Genomic DNA, 19,576 nt, shown 5'->3' on the forward strand with positions numbered 1-19,576 from the left:
CAAAATCCTTATTCTCCAACTAAAATAATAATAATAACCCGTGGCTCGATAGCCCTGGAAGGGCCTTGGCCTATCTCCCGACTGCCAGTCTCACAATTCTACACACATAACCCAGAACGTGTCAATTGACACATATATTTTGATTTCAATAACACGTTAATGTGCATAAGCTGCAAATGATGCACCTCTTAGCGTGTCGAAATACACATAGAAATGTAAAAAAGGACATTTTTATCAGATGGAGTTCCATGTGATGCATTAAAATACATCAATTTGGAAGATCAGACAAGATAATTTAACAAAATTACACATTTAGCTGTGTCAATTCATGCATTCAAAGTGAAAGTTTGTGTATCTTCATCTGCTTGAGGCTATAGATTTAATGCACTATTTGCGTTAATAAATGTTTTATGTGTGTATCGCCGCGTTACGACGCCAGGGGTCCCGGGTTCGAATCCCGGCGCGGGTGTTTGTGAGTGTCCCTTCATTAATTTCATCAGTCATCCGAATCTTCGCGATTAGTCAGAAGTGGCAGAAAAGCGAAGTAAAATAAACCAAATCAATCATTCATTTTCTGTGTGTATGTGCCTCATGGTAGAAGATCGACACTCGATTCCGAGAACTATGCTAAGAAACTGCTTTCCTTTTATCGAATCTAAGACCTGGTTGTACTTTACTGTAAATTTCAGTTCAGTTCAAGCTGCCCTTGAACAAACGAAAAAGATCTGAGCATTCTGCGTTTGCGAGCAACGTTCATAGAGGTCACTCTATACGTAGATGTGTCATTTTTTATCAAAGCAATCGAGAAGTGCCAAATACTAGCTCGAAACTGCATGTTTCCACAGGTGTTGTTCAGTTGCTGCTAGCGATGACGTTGTCGGAGCAAACTCTGCCCGTCTGAGTGTGTGTGTGTGCGTCTGGGTTGAAGCGGGCGCGATCAATAGTTGGAGATCTACAGTAAATATTCGCACTCTGCCTGCTGCCTTTATTTTTCCAAGCCCCACGAAAGTCAACACCAACGGTGCGGAGCTGGGAATAAAATGCTGCGATGGACTAGCAGACGTCCTCAATGCAGGGACAGAGCCGGGACGGTCTGCTTGGACGTCGGGGCGTGTGCGTCGCGACGTTGGAGACCCCACAGTACAAGGTAAGTGCCTGATATTTCACTTGTCGGTGCTGCGGCTTGGCCAATCAGCGACGTTGTGTTGTGTTTATGGGCAAATCGTGCACCGTAGCGCCTTCACGCGGAGACTTCGGAACGTGGATCTACACTTCGCGTACGAAGGGGTTAGTTCGCCCTCCCTTTCTTTGTGACGTCATAACCTCACGTGCTGCAACGTTTGTGTCAACAATATTACTGCTATCGCTCGCAATCATCTAATGTTACGTGTTTCCTGCGTCGACACATGTCTCGCAATGCGTGACCTGGTGGAATTAGTGCGTGCCTTATTCATCAACTATTTAGACCCCTTTTGACCTCCGATGTGTTTTCGCTTGATCGTTGATAACGAAAGCGAGGGGGAATACGTCGAATCCATGCGTTTACTGGAAACATCTCGCTTACAGATTTGATTATGTTTCTGAAAGTTACTTAAGGGCGATTTCTAGACACGCTAGAATGGTGCCGTAAGGTAGGAGAAAGCGTGTATTTGTCTTACAAGTGTCGTTTTCTGCCACTTTGGAGTAATCGCGACACTGAGTACGATTAGATGCAACAGACGAAACGACACTCGGAAAGAAACACCCATGCCAGGACTCGAACCTCGGATCATCGGTTGCGAGATCGTGAGAAAAGGTCAATTCAAACGTAATAATTTCGTTGTCTGCCCTAATAAAATGCTTCAACAAATTGAGGATTTTGACTTGAGGGGAGTGTCGCCTTTCCCTCTAATGCATTGTCTCGATAAACTTAATTTTCTGACTTCCAATAGTTGTTTACATAAAATGAAGGAAATATTGTAAAATTTCAAATGTGTAAATAAGTCATTCCTCACTGTAACTGCTATCTCGTCGTTCTTGTCTCGAAAATTAGACATTCAGTTTTCAATAAAACTTTCTTGTGTACCGAAAACAGTTGGAGGGAATTTACAATACCGGACCCCTCCTCGACTTTTGTAATATTTCGCATACTCACTAATTGAGGCCTCCTAATAACGAATTTGAAGTTAAAATTTAAAATTTAGGGGTCACGTGTAGAAATTGCAAAATAAGCGAAATTGAGTTGTCCGTGATCGGTTGGTTGGTTGATTTAGTGTTTTTAAGTCCACTGTATGCACAGAAATGCTAATCGGGAGTGGACCTACAGTTCAAAGTGGAATCCGAACCACTATCTGCCCTCACCGGGTATCGAACCCGGGACTCCTTGATTACAAGGCGACGACGCTACCACTGCGCCATCGGGGAAGCCTGTCCGTGATCGGAAAAGACATGCACGATTGTTCATTATTTACCGGAAGATTTTGTGTTTCCAATATTTAAGAAGCGAAATATACATTCCTGACATTACTACGACCCCAAATTTTAACTATGCTTGCCTTGCCTAACCTAACCTAACCTTACGTGAATGGTTCGTGGGGCTATCCGTCAATGGTTTGTGGGGCTACCCGTGCATGGTTTTACGACCCCAAATTTTAACTATGTTTGCCTAACCTAACCTTACCGAGAATGGTCAGTGAATGGTTTTGCGCTAATTGTGATAACGAACCCGATAAAAAATCTTATTTTCGTAGCACTTTAACGGCAAACGTTCTTCATCGAAGACGCCATTTTCGTATCTTGAAATTTTACGATCGATGCATTTTTGCCAAACTTACCTGTAATCAACAACCTTTTTACTGTTCTCTTCCGCCATTCTTACACGATCCATGCTCTCCAAGTATGAAATCAATAGTGTGGCAACGCTGTAGACAGCATAACTAATTGCGAACGTCAATTGTTCACATCAACAAATATGGTTCCCATACTTGTATACGGAGAATTATTGCGAGAATAGAAAAGCTTATTTTGTAACTTCTACACATTAATGAACAATTTCTACACCTCACCACAACATGTTAACCTCTTATAAATCATTGCGACTAATTATTTCGTGAGTATAAGCAGTAGCATAGAAATTACAGAAGGGTCCGGTATTGTAATTCTTGCCAAACAGTTTTCTGCCAAGTGAAAAATTGGCTTTTAAAAGTGAAACTAAAGACCTATTATGATAACTGAATTCATGATGTCATTTTTTCAAACTGTTTCTCAAGCACAAAATCGTTTCTGTCTAAGCTATTCATTCTCTATTAATGTCAATTAGTAAGAAAAGTTAATGAAACGTACAACGAAAAATTGGGCTATACCTAGATCTTGTACAAGTATTAGTACTAGCTATCGTAATATAACGATCAAAGGGTTCGAATCACGGAAAGTGACACGGTACTTGTTTTCGTCGCTACTTCACTATCACCCAACCATTGCAAAAATGTTGAGAAACTTGAATCCATGTACTGTATGCTTGGATAGGCTACTGTAGGGATAGAGACATGAAGTTTAAAGTTGAATCGGAACCATTATGCGGTGTTTCTCCACCGGAAATTGAACCCGGGAGTCCTTGATAACAATACCAGAACGTAAATCATGACGCAATCGGTAAGGCCCCTTCCAAGCTAATGCAATCGACCGATTAAGCTAAGGGGACGGAAGAAACACTTATATTAATAATCCAAATCAGGAACGTATATTCTAGACTAGCTAAGCTATCTGCGAAGCCTGAAGTCTAGAGAATAAAATACGGAAGAAAAATCGATCAGAAATTGTAAATATTATTATTCATATCAGTGAGATGATGATGCTGATTCTGGAGTTGGCAACCTGATTTCTTATGAGTTGGCAACCTGATTTATTATGAGTTGGCAACCTGATATCCTATGAGTTGGCAACCTGATTTCCTATGAGTCAGCAACCTGATTTCTTATGAGTTGGCAACCTGATTTCCTATGAGTTGGCAACCTGATTTCCTATGAGTTGGCAACCTGATTTCTTTTGAGTTCGCAACCTGATTTCTTAGGAGTTGGTATTTTTTTTCTATTCATAGCACAGGACCACGTGACATTGTGAGATAGCCCAGATCTTAGAGTCAGTATACGCCACTGATTCAAATGTTTAGCCCATTATTTAACAAGAATGAGGAGTTACACATCTTCTTATATTTTTTATCGCGATTAACTAACTTACAACTGGTATTATTCCAAATACGAATCCATGAAAGCTTATGGTAGAAAGGGAGGGGGATTACGCATATATTTTTTAAGTACTCAGCCCTCATTTTGCTATATTTTCCTGCCTTTGATGTTAAAAAGTGGGATCCGAACCCGTAACTCCTCGATTACAAGGCGACTGCGTAACCACTACGCATGACATGCTTTATACTTGTCCTCCGGCTAGTTTACTCATTTTAATATACGAGTATTTAGTCCGCCACATGCACACAAAGCCCATTAATCGAATCTCACGTCTTGGACTTGCACCATGAGATATAAATATATTACATACTGGTATTGAAGTTCCGTTAAATGTATTTTTAGTTCTTGCGTTAAAGGTGGCCGTTCACGTTTCTGTCGGACACAATCTGGTCTAAATCTCATTGTGTGTATGTGCTCACAGAGGTGGACAGATATTAAAATTCTAATAGACAAAAATTGTTTTCCGAGAAGAGTTATCCAATGTAAAACGATGCACTTGTCAGTTGGTGGGGATCACGAGTCACGGCTCAGATAATGGTGTGGCCGTGCGCATGCTCAATGATTCTTGTGCGCATGCTCAGTGTCAAATGAACTGCACTTCGCATATTCAATACCAAATTCAGTGTAGTGCGCATGCTCAGTACCAAATGAAGATCAGTGTTTCGTTTGTTTTTCTCACATGACATAGGTTACATTCTATGTTCAGTATTGTATTTGTTATTGATTCAAAGTTGGATATATATATATTCTAGATTTGTTTTACAAAAAATTATTTTCCTAACCTCCGGAAATGAGCAGGCTAGCGTTTATTGTGGAGAGCTAAGCAATGGTGGCAATAAGGTTCTGCAGCTCCCATGGTATCAACGTTTGGTTTAGTAAGGTTGTAATACTTAAAAAGCTATAACTTTTGAAAATAATAGCGTTGAAAATGTAACGAAAGTTTCCATAGAGTGTTATGCTTTCAAAAATCAACATACGAAGTTTCCTCTATGGACCAATTATGAAACATCATTGAAATTTTTTATTCGATAAATCATGCATAAGTCAGCACGTTCCTATTTGTTTGTCTAGTGTAAAAAATAAACGTTTCTGACCAGTAAAAAAAATTAACATGGCGCAAGCAATATTTTGAAAGTCCACTTTATGCATAGATAGGCTAATCGGGACTGGATTTGCAGTTTAGAGTGGGATATTAAGCACTGTGTGCTTCCTCCGGATATCGAACTCGGGACTCCTTTACAATATTTTCCAAAATGGTCTACGTTACCAGCGTGATGTGTGTATTGGTGCAAGAGTTTTCCTATCATACTAAGTAAGATTCTACGTAGAGTCCGAGGTCACTGTACAAAATTGTTCCTGTTTTCATAACAGCGTAGACATAATTTTTCTAGCATATTAAGTTATTAACGTCGTCGTTCTGATGGAAAATTCTCGTTAGATTTTTTGCGTGTAAACTGTAGCTACTGTACTGGCAAGTACAGAAAAAAATATGGGAAATTTGATTTATATTGAGCTCCTATTTAGTTCTTCGGGAAGGAACCGCGCTGGAGTTGTATCTTGGAATATGAAGAGTCATATTTGTGCCGGCAAACATGTAGCAACCAAAGAACTTATTCTTGCAATCAGCTGCTAAGGTCCTTTAATAAATTACTGGCAAGCAGTGGCGGCGATTGGAATCCAAAACTTGTGGGGAGGGCCAAGGTGCCAAGACTGGGAGGGCAAGAACACTTAACTTTCCCTTTGCACATAAGGTTTGAGAGGGCAAAAGTGGCAGAAAATGGGGGGCAACTACCCCCCACGCCCCCTTAGTCGCCGCCACTGCTGACAAGGAAGGGTCCGTGTGGTGTTCGCTGATATTTGAACTAGAGCAGTATAATTGTGGTGTAGAACATAAGAATAGACGTGTGGCCCAATTTGACAGGCTGTGGACTGTAGCAGGTGACGGAAGGCAGGTGGGGGGGGGGGGTGGCTTGCCAACTGTGGAGAGTAAAATTCCGGGACAAAACAACCTAGCAAACACAAAATAATATCAATGTACAGGTACATACTTTCTGGAAGCCGTAATACCGTAACAAAATTCTTAACTTTACCGAAAATACTTGGCAATAGTCTCTATGTTCCGCTTAAAACTCATTCTTTTTCTGTCAGTCAAAATAACTTTCCACGCGTCATTGAACATGCAGTAATACTTTCTTTTCTACCAACTCCGAACTTGCCATGTCACGAACACTGAAACGCACTTAATCCCACTGTAACATACTACGAACCAAATCTATATAATGAAGGGAAATACAGGGTGGTGAAAAAGTAGGTTGACAGTAGTATTGATATTTGTCATACCTTTCTTCATAGTCACCACTTCTGTTGCACCGACATTTTCAATAATTCTTTATGATCCACTTACTGTCCTGGACTGTCAGGTTGCCCGCTATTACGAATCACCAACCTGTAAAATACAAATGAAACACGGTCAACCTACTTTTGCAAACGTCTGAGGACTTTGACGCCACAAAAGTGCTTAATTTTTTACGAGTCCTGAAGGGTACTGTGAAGTTTAATTGTTTGGTTTGGAATAACAGATTTCTTCGCTCGGCAAATCCGTACCAAAAGAAAATTAAAATATAAAGAAAATAATAATACACCAAATGTTGCCCTTGCGGGAGATAACAAAGTTTATCCCGCAGACCGGGAGAGTGAGTTCGATTCTGGGAAGAATGGCAAGCCTAGTGGGGGAGAGGAGTGTGTTAGGGAATTTCTTAGCTATTTCCAAGGAAACGCCCAAGTTCGATTTTGCCTCCCCCCCCCCCAAAGTTACGCCCATGCATGCAGATTCCTTTCCTGTCACTATGAAAGGCTATATTGAGGCTCATAACTCCTACATTTATTGTCCGTTGCAGCTATAATTTTGTGTTATGTATATTTCAATGTCGTCTATCCAATACGCTGCATAGAAATCGGAATTACACGACAAGCATTTGGGTCCTCTTATAGTTGTGAGTAGTGCGTTGGAGGGTTGTAAGTCCACTGTTTCTGTTGGTAATCTAAAATATGTTATTGTGTAACGCTAACAACTAAACTTATTTTGTTGTACAGAAAAATAGCCATGATAATACTAGTTATAAATCTGGAACCAGGCAGAAATGTGAATTCCAAGATCACTATTCCATGATAAAGTTATACAAAATTGAATCAAGGCAAAAATATCAACTTCAATTACACTATAATCCCATGTTAATGCTATATAAAACTTGAACCCGGCAAAAATATAAATTTCAGAAACACTTTAATTCCAAACACAACGACGTTATAAAAAAAAATAGTCAGATTATTTTCATAACAACTCCAGCTGACCGCGCGAGTGCAGTTAGTGAGCCTACCAACAGTCCAGAGCGCGAGCAACAGGGATAGAGATAGGTGCTGGGTAGAGATGACACCAGCGGCTCGTTTGTTGATTGGCTGCTCCGGGACTATGACTCGCTCCAAAGCTGCCAATGCAAAACAGCCAGAGATGTTACGAAAGTAATCTCACTCTACATAACAGATTTTGACTCTTACAGAACATTAGTACAAGTGCACGTTTTTGCTTTATTGAATAAAATTAGACATTAGCTATGTTTATATTATTAAAGTAAACATTAGAACCAACGGAACACTAACACAAACAATTTGAAATAGCCACTTCAAGAATGAGTAAACAATATTTCTCCAGCAGTGAGCGCTAACGTGGATTGAATCAATGATATGAAGTCTCTTAATATCAGTGTCGGGACGTGACAATTGGAATATTGGCCCAAATATTTCATTTCAGTACTGTGATCAATCAAATTATGTGCGAGTACTTTTTGTTGCCACTTTTGTTTATGGAATTATCACAAATATCGATCGGTTAACGCAATACTATTTACTTTTATTGGATGGTATGGAATTTAGTTATTTTTCTAAAAGTTCTTTGTACTTGTAACTTTTTTAATGGACCAACTAGTCACTTCTCTCCTGTGAACTAATTACAGATTACCTGTGTATGCAGCAATAATGGGAAAATCCACTTCGTTATTCACTTTCTAATGCAAAAGTTCAAAGACGGATTTCTGGGTGACAGGCCGTTTAATACAGCAGGTGGTCTCTCACTCAATATCGCCCTCAACTTTACAGGAACAGGTGCTGACATCTGGCGAGCGCTTGAAGATTTGTATAACAGGATTTCGTTCCCCCCGCTAGTATCCGCATTTGCGGGAGTGCATGAATATACCGGGAATGGGGAAAACAATAATAGTGCACTTCGATTGTTGGAAACAGAGGATCCCAGATGCTGTGCAGATCTAGAAACACCGAGTGTCAGGCAGTCTTTGAGGGGATGGGGGACGGGAGAAGGGGGAGGGGAATATGGGAGTATGGAAGCAGGGATGATGTCACGGTTGGCGAAGCGGAAAATACCCCGATCCTCCGTTAATTAATTCATCAGACCGTCGCGGACCAGATTGGAGCACCGCAGGCGAACCAGCTAACAGCTTCCCACAGGACTAGTGCTACGCCGCAGTGTTGCCACATCTCGATTTCTGCTAATTTCATGGGTTGCCAACTTCGCGGGGAAGCCTGACACCAACCACTCATGTAGTCAACGTAGCTTTCAAATCTCGTCACTTACCATCAATCGAGTAGTGAAATCAAATTTTGTTTCTAACTCTAGTGGTTCCAGAGATATTCTCAAAACTCAAATAGGAATAAAACATATCGATTGAGTATTTAATATATACATATTTTTGTAAATCGATCGTTTTTGTTCTTTCGTTATGAATATAATCTGTATTCCTCTCATAATAAACACCCTGTGTTCGATTTTGGGGGCAGGAGATTTTTACCCTTCTGATTCATCTTTCTCATGCTGTAAATTTCAAGACTAATATTTCCGAATTTTAGAATTTAGTTTTCGGACGAAAAATTGATCATTGGAACTTGCAGATCTTGGAATTATACGCCACAGAAATATTGTATTTAAAGAAATAATAATAATACTGGCGTGCGGTTTCTACAAAAATACCTTTAATACTACACTTTTGTTGTTGTTATTGTCCTGTAATAGGTTGAATTGACCTCTACTACGCAGATCGTAACACTTAAGAAGTAGGCTATATAAATATGGAGCTAAGAAATTTAGTTCATTCTAAAATGCATTTTCATGACGAATTTCGTACTTTTACAATGAATATCTGTGGGTGAATTATCTGTGATGACAAGTAACGTTAACACAACAAAAATATTTTGGTGAGGAAGTAACCAGTAGAAGAGCACAGACACGCAAATGGTGTAAATAAGTTTTATTTTATTTCTGCATTGATTTGACATTTGTAGACCAAAATAATGTAACAAAAAATTGCACAAATTTACAAAAGTGTTGTTACGATTGTGCACTTTGAATCAGATGCTAAGCGTAAATTGCAATTGAAAGCATTTTAAAAAGTCATAGAAGGGAGCGTTGCAAAGGCAGCGCTCGTTTGGCCCTGAGAAGGACCACAACTTTAGAAATTGATCACAATATAAATGCACTTGAACACTTTGCGTCACAGATATCGAAAGCTATTCTTGCAACATTAATAACCGCTTTCTCAACCGTCTTTGTGTCAAAATGTTTCGATTCTGATTTGTCAACACATCCATGATTTCTTTCAATAATATAAATCTCTGTTTCAAGTGATTTTCCACCTGTTTCCAAAGTATCCTTCGAACAACTTCTAGTTGCTTTCACATACTTTTGTTTGACATTATCTTTGCATACGTGCCTCAACGTAACATAAGATAGAAACGTAATATGGAAGGAAACATATGCATAATACTTGTCTAACCTTCGATATCTCCGGAAGTATATATACATGTACCGTGGTGTACCAAAATATTACAAACTACCAAACGTCATTCTACAAAATGTCCTCCATTGGTTCGTCATTTCGCCTATTTATCCATGTCCAAAAATCAGTCAGTCCATTTGATAGGTTCCAATTGCTCGGAATCTACTGCGGATGGCTATACAAAATTTCTTGTACTGTAAGAAATACTAGATTCTATACGTATAGTGGGATATTTAACATCTCGATAGACCTGTCACTTTGTCAAAAATAATAACTATTGTCATTATATCGACCTATCATTAAACCAATAACAGTAGAAATATATTTTGCGGGTAAAATGCCAATATAATAGTAAATTTTTATAGCTTTTTTCCCCGATTTTTCTTTGTAGGAAATTACGAAACTCGCAGAGGACACATTTTGTGCTGATCTGTATAAGGGGATGGGAATATGTGTGGATAAAACAGAGTAAATGAATAATCAAATTCTGAATGCACTATTTGGGGGAAAATGTTCGCAGATGGAAACACTGGCGCTGAGTCCTCCCTTTCCCCTCCCCCTTCCACAATGTGTGAGGGAACCTCAATATGTAGCTGCGATCCTCGCACAACAACGAGCACAATCACCGCTGATCCCTTCCTCATTGTTGCTTCATTATCCATAACAAAAATCTGGGCTAATTCTTCTTTTGTAGTCGAGGCTTTTATGTGGACGGTTCCTTGGGGCGCGGACATATTTACACTGTAGCCAGGGACAATGTGTTTTTTTCCCTGCCCAAATCGCTTCGAATTATTGATTTCATTAGCATCATTAAACGGTACAATTGCCCCGTGCACCAGCAGAATGGTTAAACCATGGATGGTATGGGAGGGACCGTGACCTCATGGACATCTTCCGACAATGGTTGAGAGAAAGGGAAGGGGGAGGTTATTAACTGAATCACACCCACCATTGAACGTTTTGTTTCGCGCTGCATTGATGACAAGTTCCATTAAACCCACCGTGAAAAGGTACAAATATTTCTATCCTGCTTTATGGACAATAAAGCTGACATCACATCCTCAAGCTAACGCAGTCCACTGTTATTGGCTCCAAAAGAAATCTGAACATCGAAATTCAACATAACAAAGGATAACGGGTTGGGGTTTGTTCAAGTGTGTACCCTGATCGTCTTCAAGAAAAGGTTCCGCCGAGGAGTTGCCGCCATTTTGAAACAGAAAGCCGCCATATTGGATTTATGCATTTGTTCATAAAAATTGTTGCTGCGCGTGAACTATTTGTCCTATAATGATGCGGTTTCTTTCAGGTTGTCCCGCTTAAGTTAATCTCGTCACAGTTAATACTTTTCGTTTCCATAAAAGGCATGACGCCACCTTGAGAAATAATCTTGCAATTTGTTTGCGGAGAATAGTTAATATTTTGGCAAATTGTTGCTGTAAAATGCTTTAAAATGGAGGCCCTGGAGCTGAAATTGTATTATACAAGTCATGTATTAAGTTTATGTAGACACACAGGCACACACGCAAAGAGAGAAGCCAGAAAGGCAGATAAATAATGATAGATGCGAACAGTAAACATGGCTTCATCAGTTGAGACATGGGACTGGGTTGTCGGAAGAAGTAGTGACCAAAACTGCTCCTCGAGCATACGGCAAGCTGAAATCGTGCCGTGACTACAAGTAGAGTTATTTTATTTAGTGAATATTTGTTTTACACTTTTTATTCTAGTTTCCATTTCGCCATTCCTAAAATCAATTAAGCTAATTTTTATAGTTACAACTTTTATGCACTTGTACATCATTCAAGTCCTGTACTTGCTTGCAGACTTTGCTGCCTTTTTAAAAAGTTTTCGTACCTACTTTTGTTTAGTATTTTTAGTGTTTTAGTATTTAATTTAGTGGCTTGTCCGCCAATTTAAACTTGATTTGATTAGCGTCGTTTTTGCCACGTTTGGCTAATCGCGAGGATGGAATCTAGGACAATTGCTATTAAGTCAAAATCACGGGCAATTGCGATGATTTTGACGGTGAACGTCATTTTACAAATTAATGGTAGGGCAATTGCTACGATCAGGACCCAACCTAATATAACCTAACCTAACCAAAGGCGCCACAGAACTAATAATGCTGTAGAAGGTTGGAACAACAAAGTAAGTAGGTGGCTTGGAAGACCGCATCCAAAAATTCATCATGTTCTGGCCTGCCTCAAGAGCCAAGCAGAAGACACCAACGTCAAGTACAGGCGGATGGAACTTAATCTAGAAGGTCAGGAAAGGAAGAAACGTGACATTAAAATTGACGAGAGAGTCGGAAAGTGTATTCGCACATATGAGGAAATGGGTGACTTAAAAAGGTCTCTGTTGGCTCTAGCCCACGTTCAAAAACCTGATTGAACCAAATTCCCAGCCGTAAATATCAATATTTCACAGAATTCTCTTGTAAGAGGTGTTGTACAGGGTGTTAAGTCACCCTTCAGTTTCATAGAAGATTTAATATGCCATATCAATTGTCCACTCGCCCTTTCACTTCTAACTGTCTTCATCGCAATTGTCCGGCTGAGGATGAATAATATTATGATGAACTTGATGAACTTGATGAAGGGGGACACTCACAAGGAACACCCAGGCCCTGTCCAGGATTCGAATCCGGGACCCGTGGCGTCCTGGCGCGGTGTGCTAACCACTAGGCAATTTTAAATTTTATTGCGTAATTTCTATAGCCGTTTTTTAAAACTTTTTATTTATAATTTACATTTCCGGTATGCAATCTCCTCCAGTAATTTTATGATACCGTATAAAATGACAACGACCGTTTTTAAAGCATTAACGGCCATTACATTGTTAAACTAATTAATGTAACTTTAATAATTCAGTTTTAAAAATATATTTATGGTGACTGAACTCGGCTTCGCATTGGACACAGTCGTCTCACACATCGTCATTTGCTGCAAAAGGTTGGACCACCCTCCAATCTGTCATATTATGTATGCAATTTTATTTTAAGTGTTAACCATGTTCTTATCGAATGTGACGATTTTAATAATCCCAGACAAACTTTAAAACTTTACAAACGTGGAGATGATGTTTCTAGCTTTTTGAAAAGCACATATCTTTTACTTTGAGGATCTCTTTAGTGTCTCCTTACGTTATTAATGTATTGTTTACGTCCTGTGCAGTTCAATTTACATTAACCTTTCGGAAGGGGCCCTTCACACCCCACTTTCTACTTTGTAGTAAGCATTTTGGATAGGGCGATTTTTCCCTGAATAGTTTGAAGGGTGCAGAGTGGTGCAGAGTGGTACCCAATTTTTTTATAACTCATTCATACATTCAGTACTGTAATTTGTGATCATTATCTATCTTTAAGCATGATAAAGTAGGGTCTGGTGTGGAAGCACACCCGGCTCCCACCAAACGCCAAAACTAAATACCAAGAGCTCTAAACCTTGAACCCCCTAACCTAAGTTTCTAATCTACAATTCCGCTTAGTTTTGGTGCTTGTTGTGTGCCCTGCACCAGACCCGATAAAATATTCAAAATTAAATTTAAAAATCCCATTGACAAGCAGACTGTTAAATGTTAACGGCAATTTCTAGCAGTGTACTTTAGAAGTTTCGAAAACTACAAATATCATCATCTCAATAAATTTACAGTTATGGAAGCCTACATTCTCTATTATACAGTACTTAAAACTCAACTGGACACCTTGTGTACTTTTTAGAGGAAAATGATATGTACTAATTTTCAGTTTTGAGAACAGGACTGGCGTGGAACTTTTAATCGGTCTGCTTGAGTATCTTCACTTTCCAACTTGTAGAATGAAAATTATACTTCGAACAACTTCAAGCGATTCAATATCTATACTTGTTTTACTTAAAACGTTTATTATTAATACAGTAAGAATAGCGAGCTCGGTTATAGTGAATTTTAACTGTAAGTTATTACTAACAAGTTAATAACAAGACAATTTATTTTTCTGAAATCTTTGATTCGATTGTAATATGTAAAACTTATAAAACACTGATTAACTTCTCAGCTTTTCTTGAATTTTTGAAACACAAAATATGTACATTTAATATGTGCTTCCATCTATTGATAAAATTGTAATATTGAGGTCTGTACTCCGCATCTTTCACCATCGAGAATCCATTAATTAACGTAAGAGGATATTCAAATTAATGCCGGTGATAAGGCTTCAGTACGCCTGTATTGTGTACACTTACAAACACAGTTTTTAAAGGTGCAGGAATTTTAAATAAATTCAATTCCGGTCCAGGTGAGAAAATCAGCAAGCGTAGATGGGTTCTGGACCTTAAAGAACCTTTTTATGTTTAAAGTATTTCAATTCGGTCCAGGATCAGTTTGAATACATTCCAGGAACCTTTTTTTTCCGGCTGAATTTAAAATCCGGTCCAGGAACCTTATTTTCCGGATAACTTTAAATTGGGTCCTAGTTCCGTATAAAAATGAAACAATATACAACTTGGACCGAATTTAAATTGTGCGAGAAAAAAGGTTCCGGTCCCGCAGCGGAACCCATTAAAATGTATGGACCTTTAACAACTCTGCTTAGCAGCGGCGATTGGATGCCAAAAGGGGTGGAGTGTGGGATGGAAAGGATAGTTTATTTTGTCTTGGTGGGCAAGAATTAGCATTAAGATGTCATAGTTCAAAACAGGGGCAACTGCCCCACCCTCACGTCCCCCTAATCATCGCCACTGCTTATAAGGTAATTTTCATAAAGTACAGAGAAACGATTTCATAATCAGCATACAAAAATTTCATTCACAATATTTGTTTCGGTGCGTTTATGAAATATCATTAACATTGTAATATGATGGATTTGTCGAGTCTTGGAACATTTTGACTAATAATTAACAAAACACTGACAATACACGTACAATATATTGCAAAATGATCGGTTTGCATGTGATACTTTGTTTCACAATGTCGAAAACACAAAGAGCGTTGTTTTTTTTTTTGTTGCTTTTCTTACCTTACAATTTCTATTGCAATCATCACAGTGTATGTAATAGCAACATGATTATTGGTATTTTAATTATTCTATTTTTCTTGTGCATTACTGTTCTGAACGGTAAATTCTCGTGAGAATGTGAAAAATGAAGTAGCGTCGACACTTACGAACTGGAAACTACAGTGTGAAACTCCCATGTTAACCCATTATTTAGTTCAAATTACCAGCAAATCTTCAAACAGATTACAGCAAGTGCTACTTAGGGAACGATTATGTGAATTAGGTTGTTAATGTGGAAAAGGACATATACTGCCACTATCTTTCCAGCGCTCTAAAGTAGGAATGCCTCTAGGGTCAAAGCCGTACCGTGACTCTGCTCCAGGGACCAGATAAGGCCTGTTTGAAAGAGAATCACAGCATGTTTCAGAGTTACGAAAAAGATTCTTTCCTGGTCGTGAGAACTATCCTTCCAGTTCATGAAAAGTCTGATGTTGCACTTTGGAGAGCCCTTGCGAACTAACTTTCCCATCCGTTTAAAACGCGAAGCGTCTTCCAGTCGGAAATAATTTACTCCCACTGGGTTCTTTAGACACACCAAGTGGTTTTAGCGATACATCACCAACTCCACGGCTCTGATACGAGCAATTATCCGTTAATTTCAGATCTGCCTCTTCGCCACGTGGCGATGCGGCAGGCGGGAGTCGTGCTTTCGAACCGATTCGCAGATGGCGCTCGGGGTTGGAACGTGCGTGCGGGACTGCACCATCTTCCTACTGTGGCACGCGGAGGTTCAAGTGGATTCGATTGGGAACAACCACGTGCTACATCGTCCTGTTTCTCGAGTCTGATTCATCCTCGACTTTCTTTTCCAAAACGCTCAACAGATGTCGGTGTTTCTTCCTGTGGGAACGTAGTCTAATTTTTCAGGTTCAACAAGATGAAATTTCTCCTAGAAAATAATAAAAGTGTGCAAGATCTCGTCAAACAGAACCAAGATGGAGAAGAATTGACCTCTGCAATATTCTTCCACATTGAGATTCCAATAAACTCTGATATAATGTGTAGAAGTTTAGAGAATTATGTGCAGATGTTGAACGCTCATAGAAATCCATTCTAATTAGGCACACTTCTTCCGTTGCAAATAAATGGCGGGGAAAAAAGCGAAACGTGTCTTCCAAGAAGAAGCACAGACTATAGATCAGTCGTGTGCTACCGCGGCCATATTAAAAATGGTCGCCGATACAGGCAAATTGACAAAGAGCTGAAAAATGAATATTCCAATGAAATACAATTTGCTAGATAGCCAATTGAAGCTTTCAGAAAATGGTTATACATCTAGATCTGGCAACAGTTAATAAATTCAATGTATAAAAGTGGATAATTACAAGTACAACTGTTGCAGATCGTTACAGGAACACTGTAACTGCAAACTGAAGCAGTGTTTGGTGGGACATGCCTTGCTTGCTTGGCTCCTCTGCCCTACAGAAAAATCCTGTGGGCCCTTCGTAGCAAGCCCTGAGGTTGATCGTTGCTCGTGGCCGAGCGTAAAAAATTGCAAGGGGGGGGGGTCTTAGCTTCGGTCGCTCAAAGAAGTTTTAATGTCTGCTGTTTTAGTTGTTATTATTTCGGTAGTACTAGTAATTCTGTCACAGTTGAATAATAATCTATTTCTAAACACTATGAATCCAATTGTTCGAGTGATGCAAATGAATGTCCGTAAACAATTTTCTTTTTGGATTTATTTTTTATTTATTGGACGTTCATTTCCGAATTTTAAGAATTATCTATTAAATTGTGTCAACATATATTCATCTATTTCTTTTTTCACAACAGATGTCATTGGGTTCCAATGTAATGTTCGCATCACAATTATATTAAGTCTAGTAGGAAGATTGGTTGATTGATATAAAGGGTTTGGATCTGTTGAACCCACCCCGTATATACACGGCCATGACGTTACTAGGCTACATGCTTAATGTTCCTGCATTGGTTTTGTGCTTTCGAGTTTTCAAGCGTCGTTACCACATGGGCCCTGTGTTAGTTTCCGTGTCAGCGACGTAATACTTGTTGATTCCCTGGCGCTTGCGGTTGGAAAAGTACGTATCGAATTTTCGATCGGCAATTGTTTTGTTCAAGTCGCAGCGCCGCCTTACGATCAGGCGATTACTCAAACCAACTGAACGACATCGCTTTGTCCTTGGTTTTTTTTTTTTTTCTCGCTTTCCCCTTCTTTTACCTCGATTTTTCTTCCTGTTTTGTGGCAGACTTTTGTTTGTCGTATGATCAATATACTAAAAAGCCTATGTCGAGCATGTTCTATAGCGTATTTGTTACGTATCATTATATAAGCTTTCAAATAAAATGTATAGCTACTTATGCATGGTGAACTGGCAACTATGGCCAAGTGCAGTATTCTGTCCATAGAAACAAGTTATGAAGTTTATTTATGTATACCTATCGCTTATACGTAACAACTGTATTTCCACATTAATTAATGAGTTAATACATGTTGTATTATTAAGTCCTAAATGTGTGTGTTTTATTTATGTCAAATGGTATAATATTTTAGCTTCGAAAAACTTAATACAGACGTATTATTTCTCCCGGCGATCGCAGATGAATTTGATAAAATATAACAAAAAAACCACACACACAAATATCCTACATTTGAGCATCATATAATCTCATTAAGGAATACTCTTATACTTGAAGAAACAGAAAATCATACAAAGGTTATTTATCTCATAAGAGACTCAGAAATTACCGTATTATAATTTCCCAACGGATTGTGTGAAAGATCTGGTATTGGTTCGGTACAATTTCAAAACTTCTATCATCATTTTAACTAGTTAGTTTACCTACAGTTTAAAGTGGGTTCCGAACTATTATGTACCTTCACCGGGTATCGAATCCGGGACCTCTTGATTACAAGACGACGGTGTTATCACTACGCCACTAGGCCTATTCCATGTATTTCACATGGGGGAGCTGATGCTTCATATCTTATACAGTATGTAACATTGTTATTCGTACACGTAGAATTTCCGAGGAAAGAATGTCATATCTACTAGTAAATATAATCATTTTCATATGTACCTGGAAATTAATGTTAATGAAGGTTTCACCAACAAATGTCAATAAAAATGTATGTTCAAAGTGTATAAACAGAGCATATAATTTGTGTGAAAAGAGAAAGACACGCTGTTTCATGCAACATTGTTATTCGTACAGGCAAGAGTTTCAATCTTCCTCGCATACAGCGCCACCGCTATTTGGGCGATTTCGCGCAGTTTGCAACTTCGTAACAAGTTTGAACATGCAGGCGCGCTCCCCGTCAAGCGGAATGCTGGCGTAGGTATTGTTGTAGGTCTATGGTCTATCTATCACCGTGTTCGAAATGAGCAAGGTGAAGGAACTTAGTTCTGATCTGAAGGATGTTATTATAAATTTGGCCCTTAGAGGTTATTCGTTAAGAAAAATTGGACAAACAGTCAATAAATCACACTCCACAGTTCAATACATAGTAAACAAATTTAGAGAGGAAGGTTCAACACAGAATGTGCCGATAAAGCCAAAAGAGAGACGGTTGAATAAACGTGATGAACGCTTTATTTTAAAAAGAGTGCGAGAAAACCCCCGACTAAGTGTTCCTCAGTTATGATCGTTAGTAGAAAATGATGCTGGCAAGATGATGTCCGATCAAACTGTCCGATGTGCCTTGTAGAAGCATGGATATCATGGCAGAATACCACGAAAGAGACCGTATATAATAATGTGAATCGCAGGAATAGACTTTCATTCGCGAAAGAGCACATCCACAAGGACCAGGAATTTTGGGATAATGTCATATGGTCAGACGAGTGCAAGATTAATATATACGGGTCAGATGGAATAAATAGGCTTTGGAGAAAATCAAATAAAGACAATGATCACATTAACACAGTTCCAACAGTTAAACACGGGGGTGAGTCATTCATGATTTGGGGCTGTATGTCGTCCAAAGGTGTTGGTACCATCCAGTTTATTGATGGTATCATGGATTCATATGTCTATTTGGACATATTGAAGAACAATGGAAAGCAGAGTGCCCAAAAAATGGACGTGCCGCCTATCTACAGATTCCAAAAAAGACAATGACAGTAAGCATAAGGCGCGAGTTAACATGAATTGGCTAATATGGAATGTGCCCAAACTACTACAAACACCAGCTCAAAGTCCAGACTTAAATCCCATTGAGCATTTATGGGCAACTTTGAAGAGGCGAGTCCATAAAGCAGGCGTCAAGTCCAAACAAGAGTTGAAAACTGTTGTGCAAGCTGAGTGGAATAAAAAAAGCTCTGAAACATGTCGGAAACTGGTTAATTCTATGAAGAACATGTGTCAAGCAGTAATTAAAGCCAAAGGATACGCATCAAAGTATTAGAACTGTCAGTCAATTTACTCTGAATATACTTTTTTCTTTTATATTATTAAGTGTACGAATAGAAAAGTTGTACCAAAAAATGGCATGTTTCTCTTGCACTTTCATTTAATTTATT

The 19,576-nt window shown here is 39.0% G+C and overlaps 1 protein-coding gene across 1 annotated transcript in view; it reads left to right on the top strand.

Moving 5' to 3' along the window:
* The first annotated feature begins 878 nt into the window (after window positions 1-878).
* LOC146000530 (uncharacterized) overlaps window positions 879-19,576 on the top strand; it is a 349,261-nt gene continuing 330,563 nt past the window's right edge. Inside the window, exon 1 of the mRNA XM_083138277.1 lies at window positions 879-1,147. Coding sequence (XP_082994403.1) covers window positions 1,041-1,147 — 107 coding nt within the window. The 5' untranslated portion in view covers window positions 879-1,040. The remainder of the gene's footprint in view (window positions 1,148-19,576) is intronic.

The sequence above is a fragment of the Lepisma saccharinum genome, chromosome 16, assembly GCF_977018435.1.
Source record: "Lepisma saccharinum chromosome 16, izLepSacc3.1, whole genome shotgun sequence".
Lineage (NCBI taxonomy): Eukaryota > Metazoa > Arthropoda > Insecta > Zygentoma > Lepismatidae > Lepisma > Lepisma saccharinum.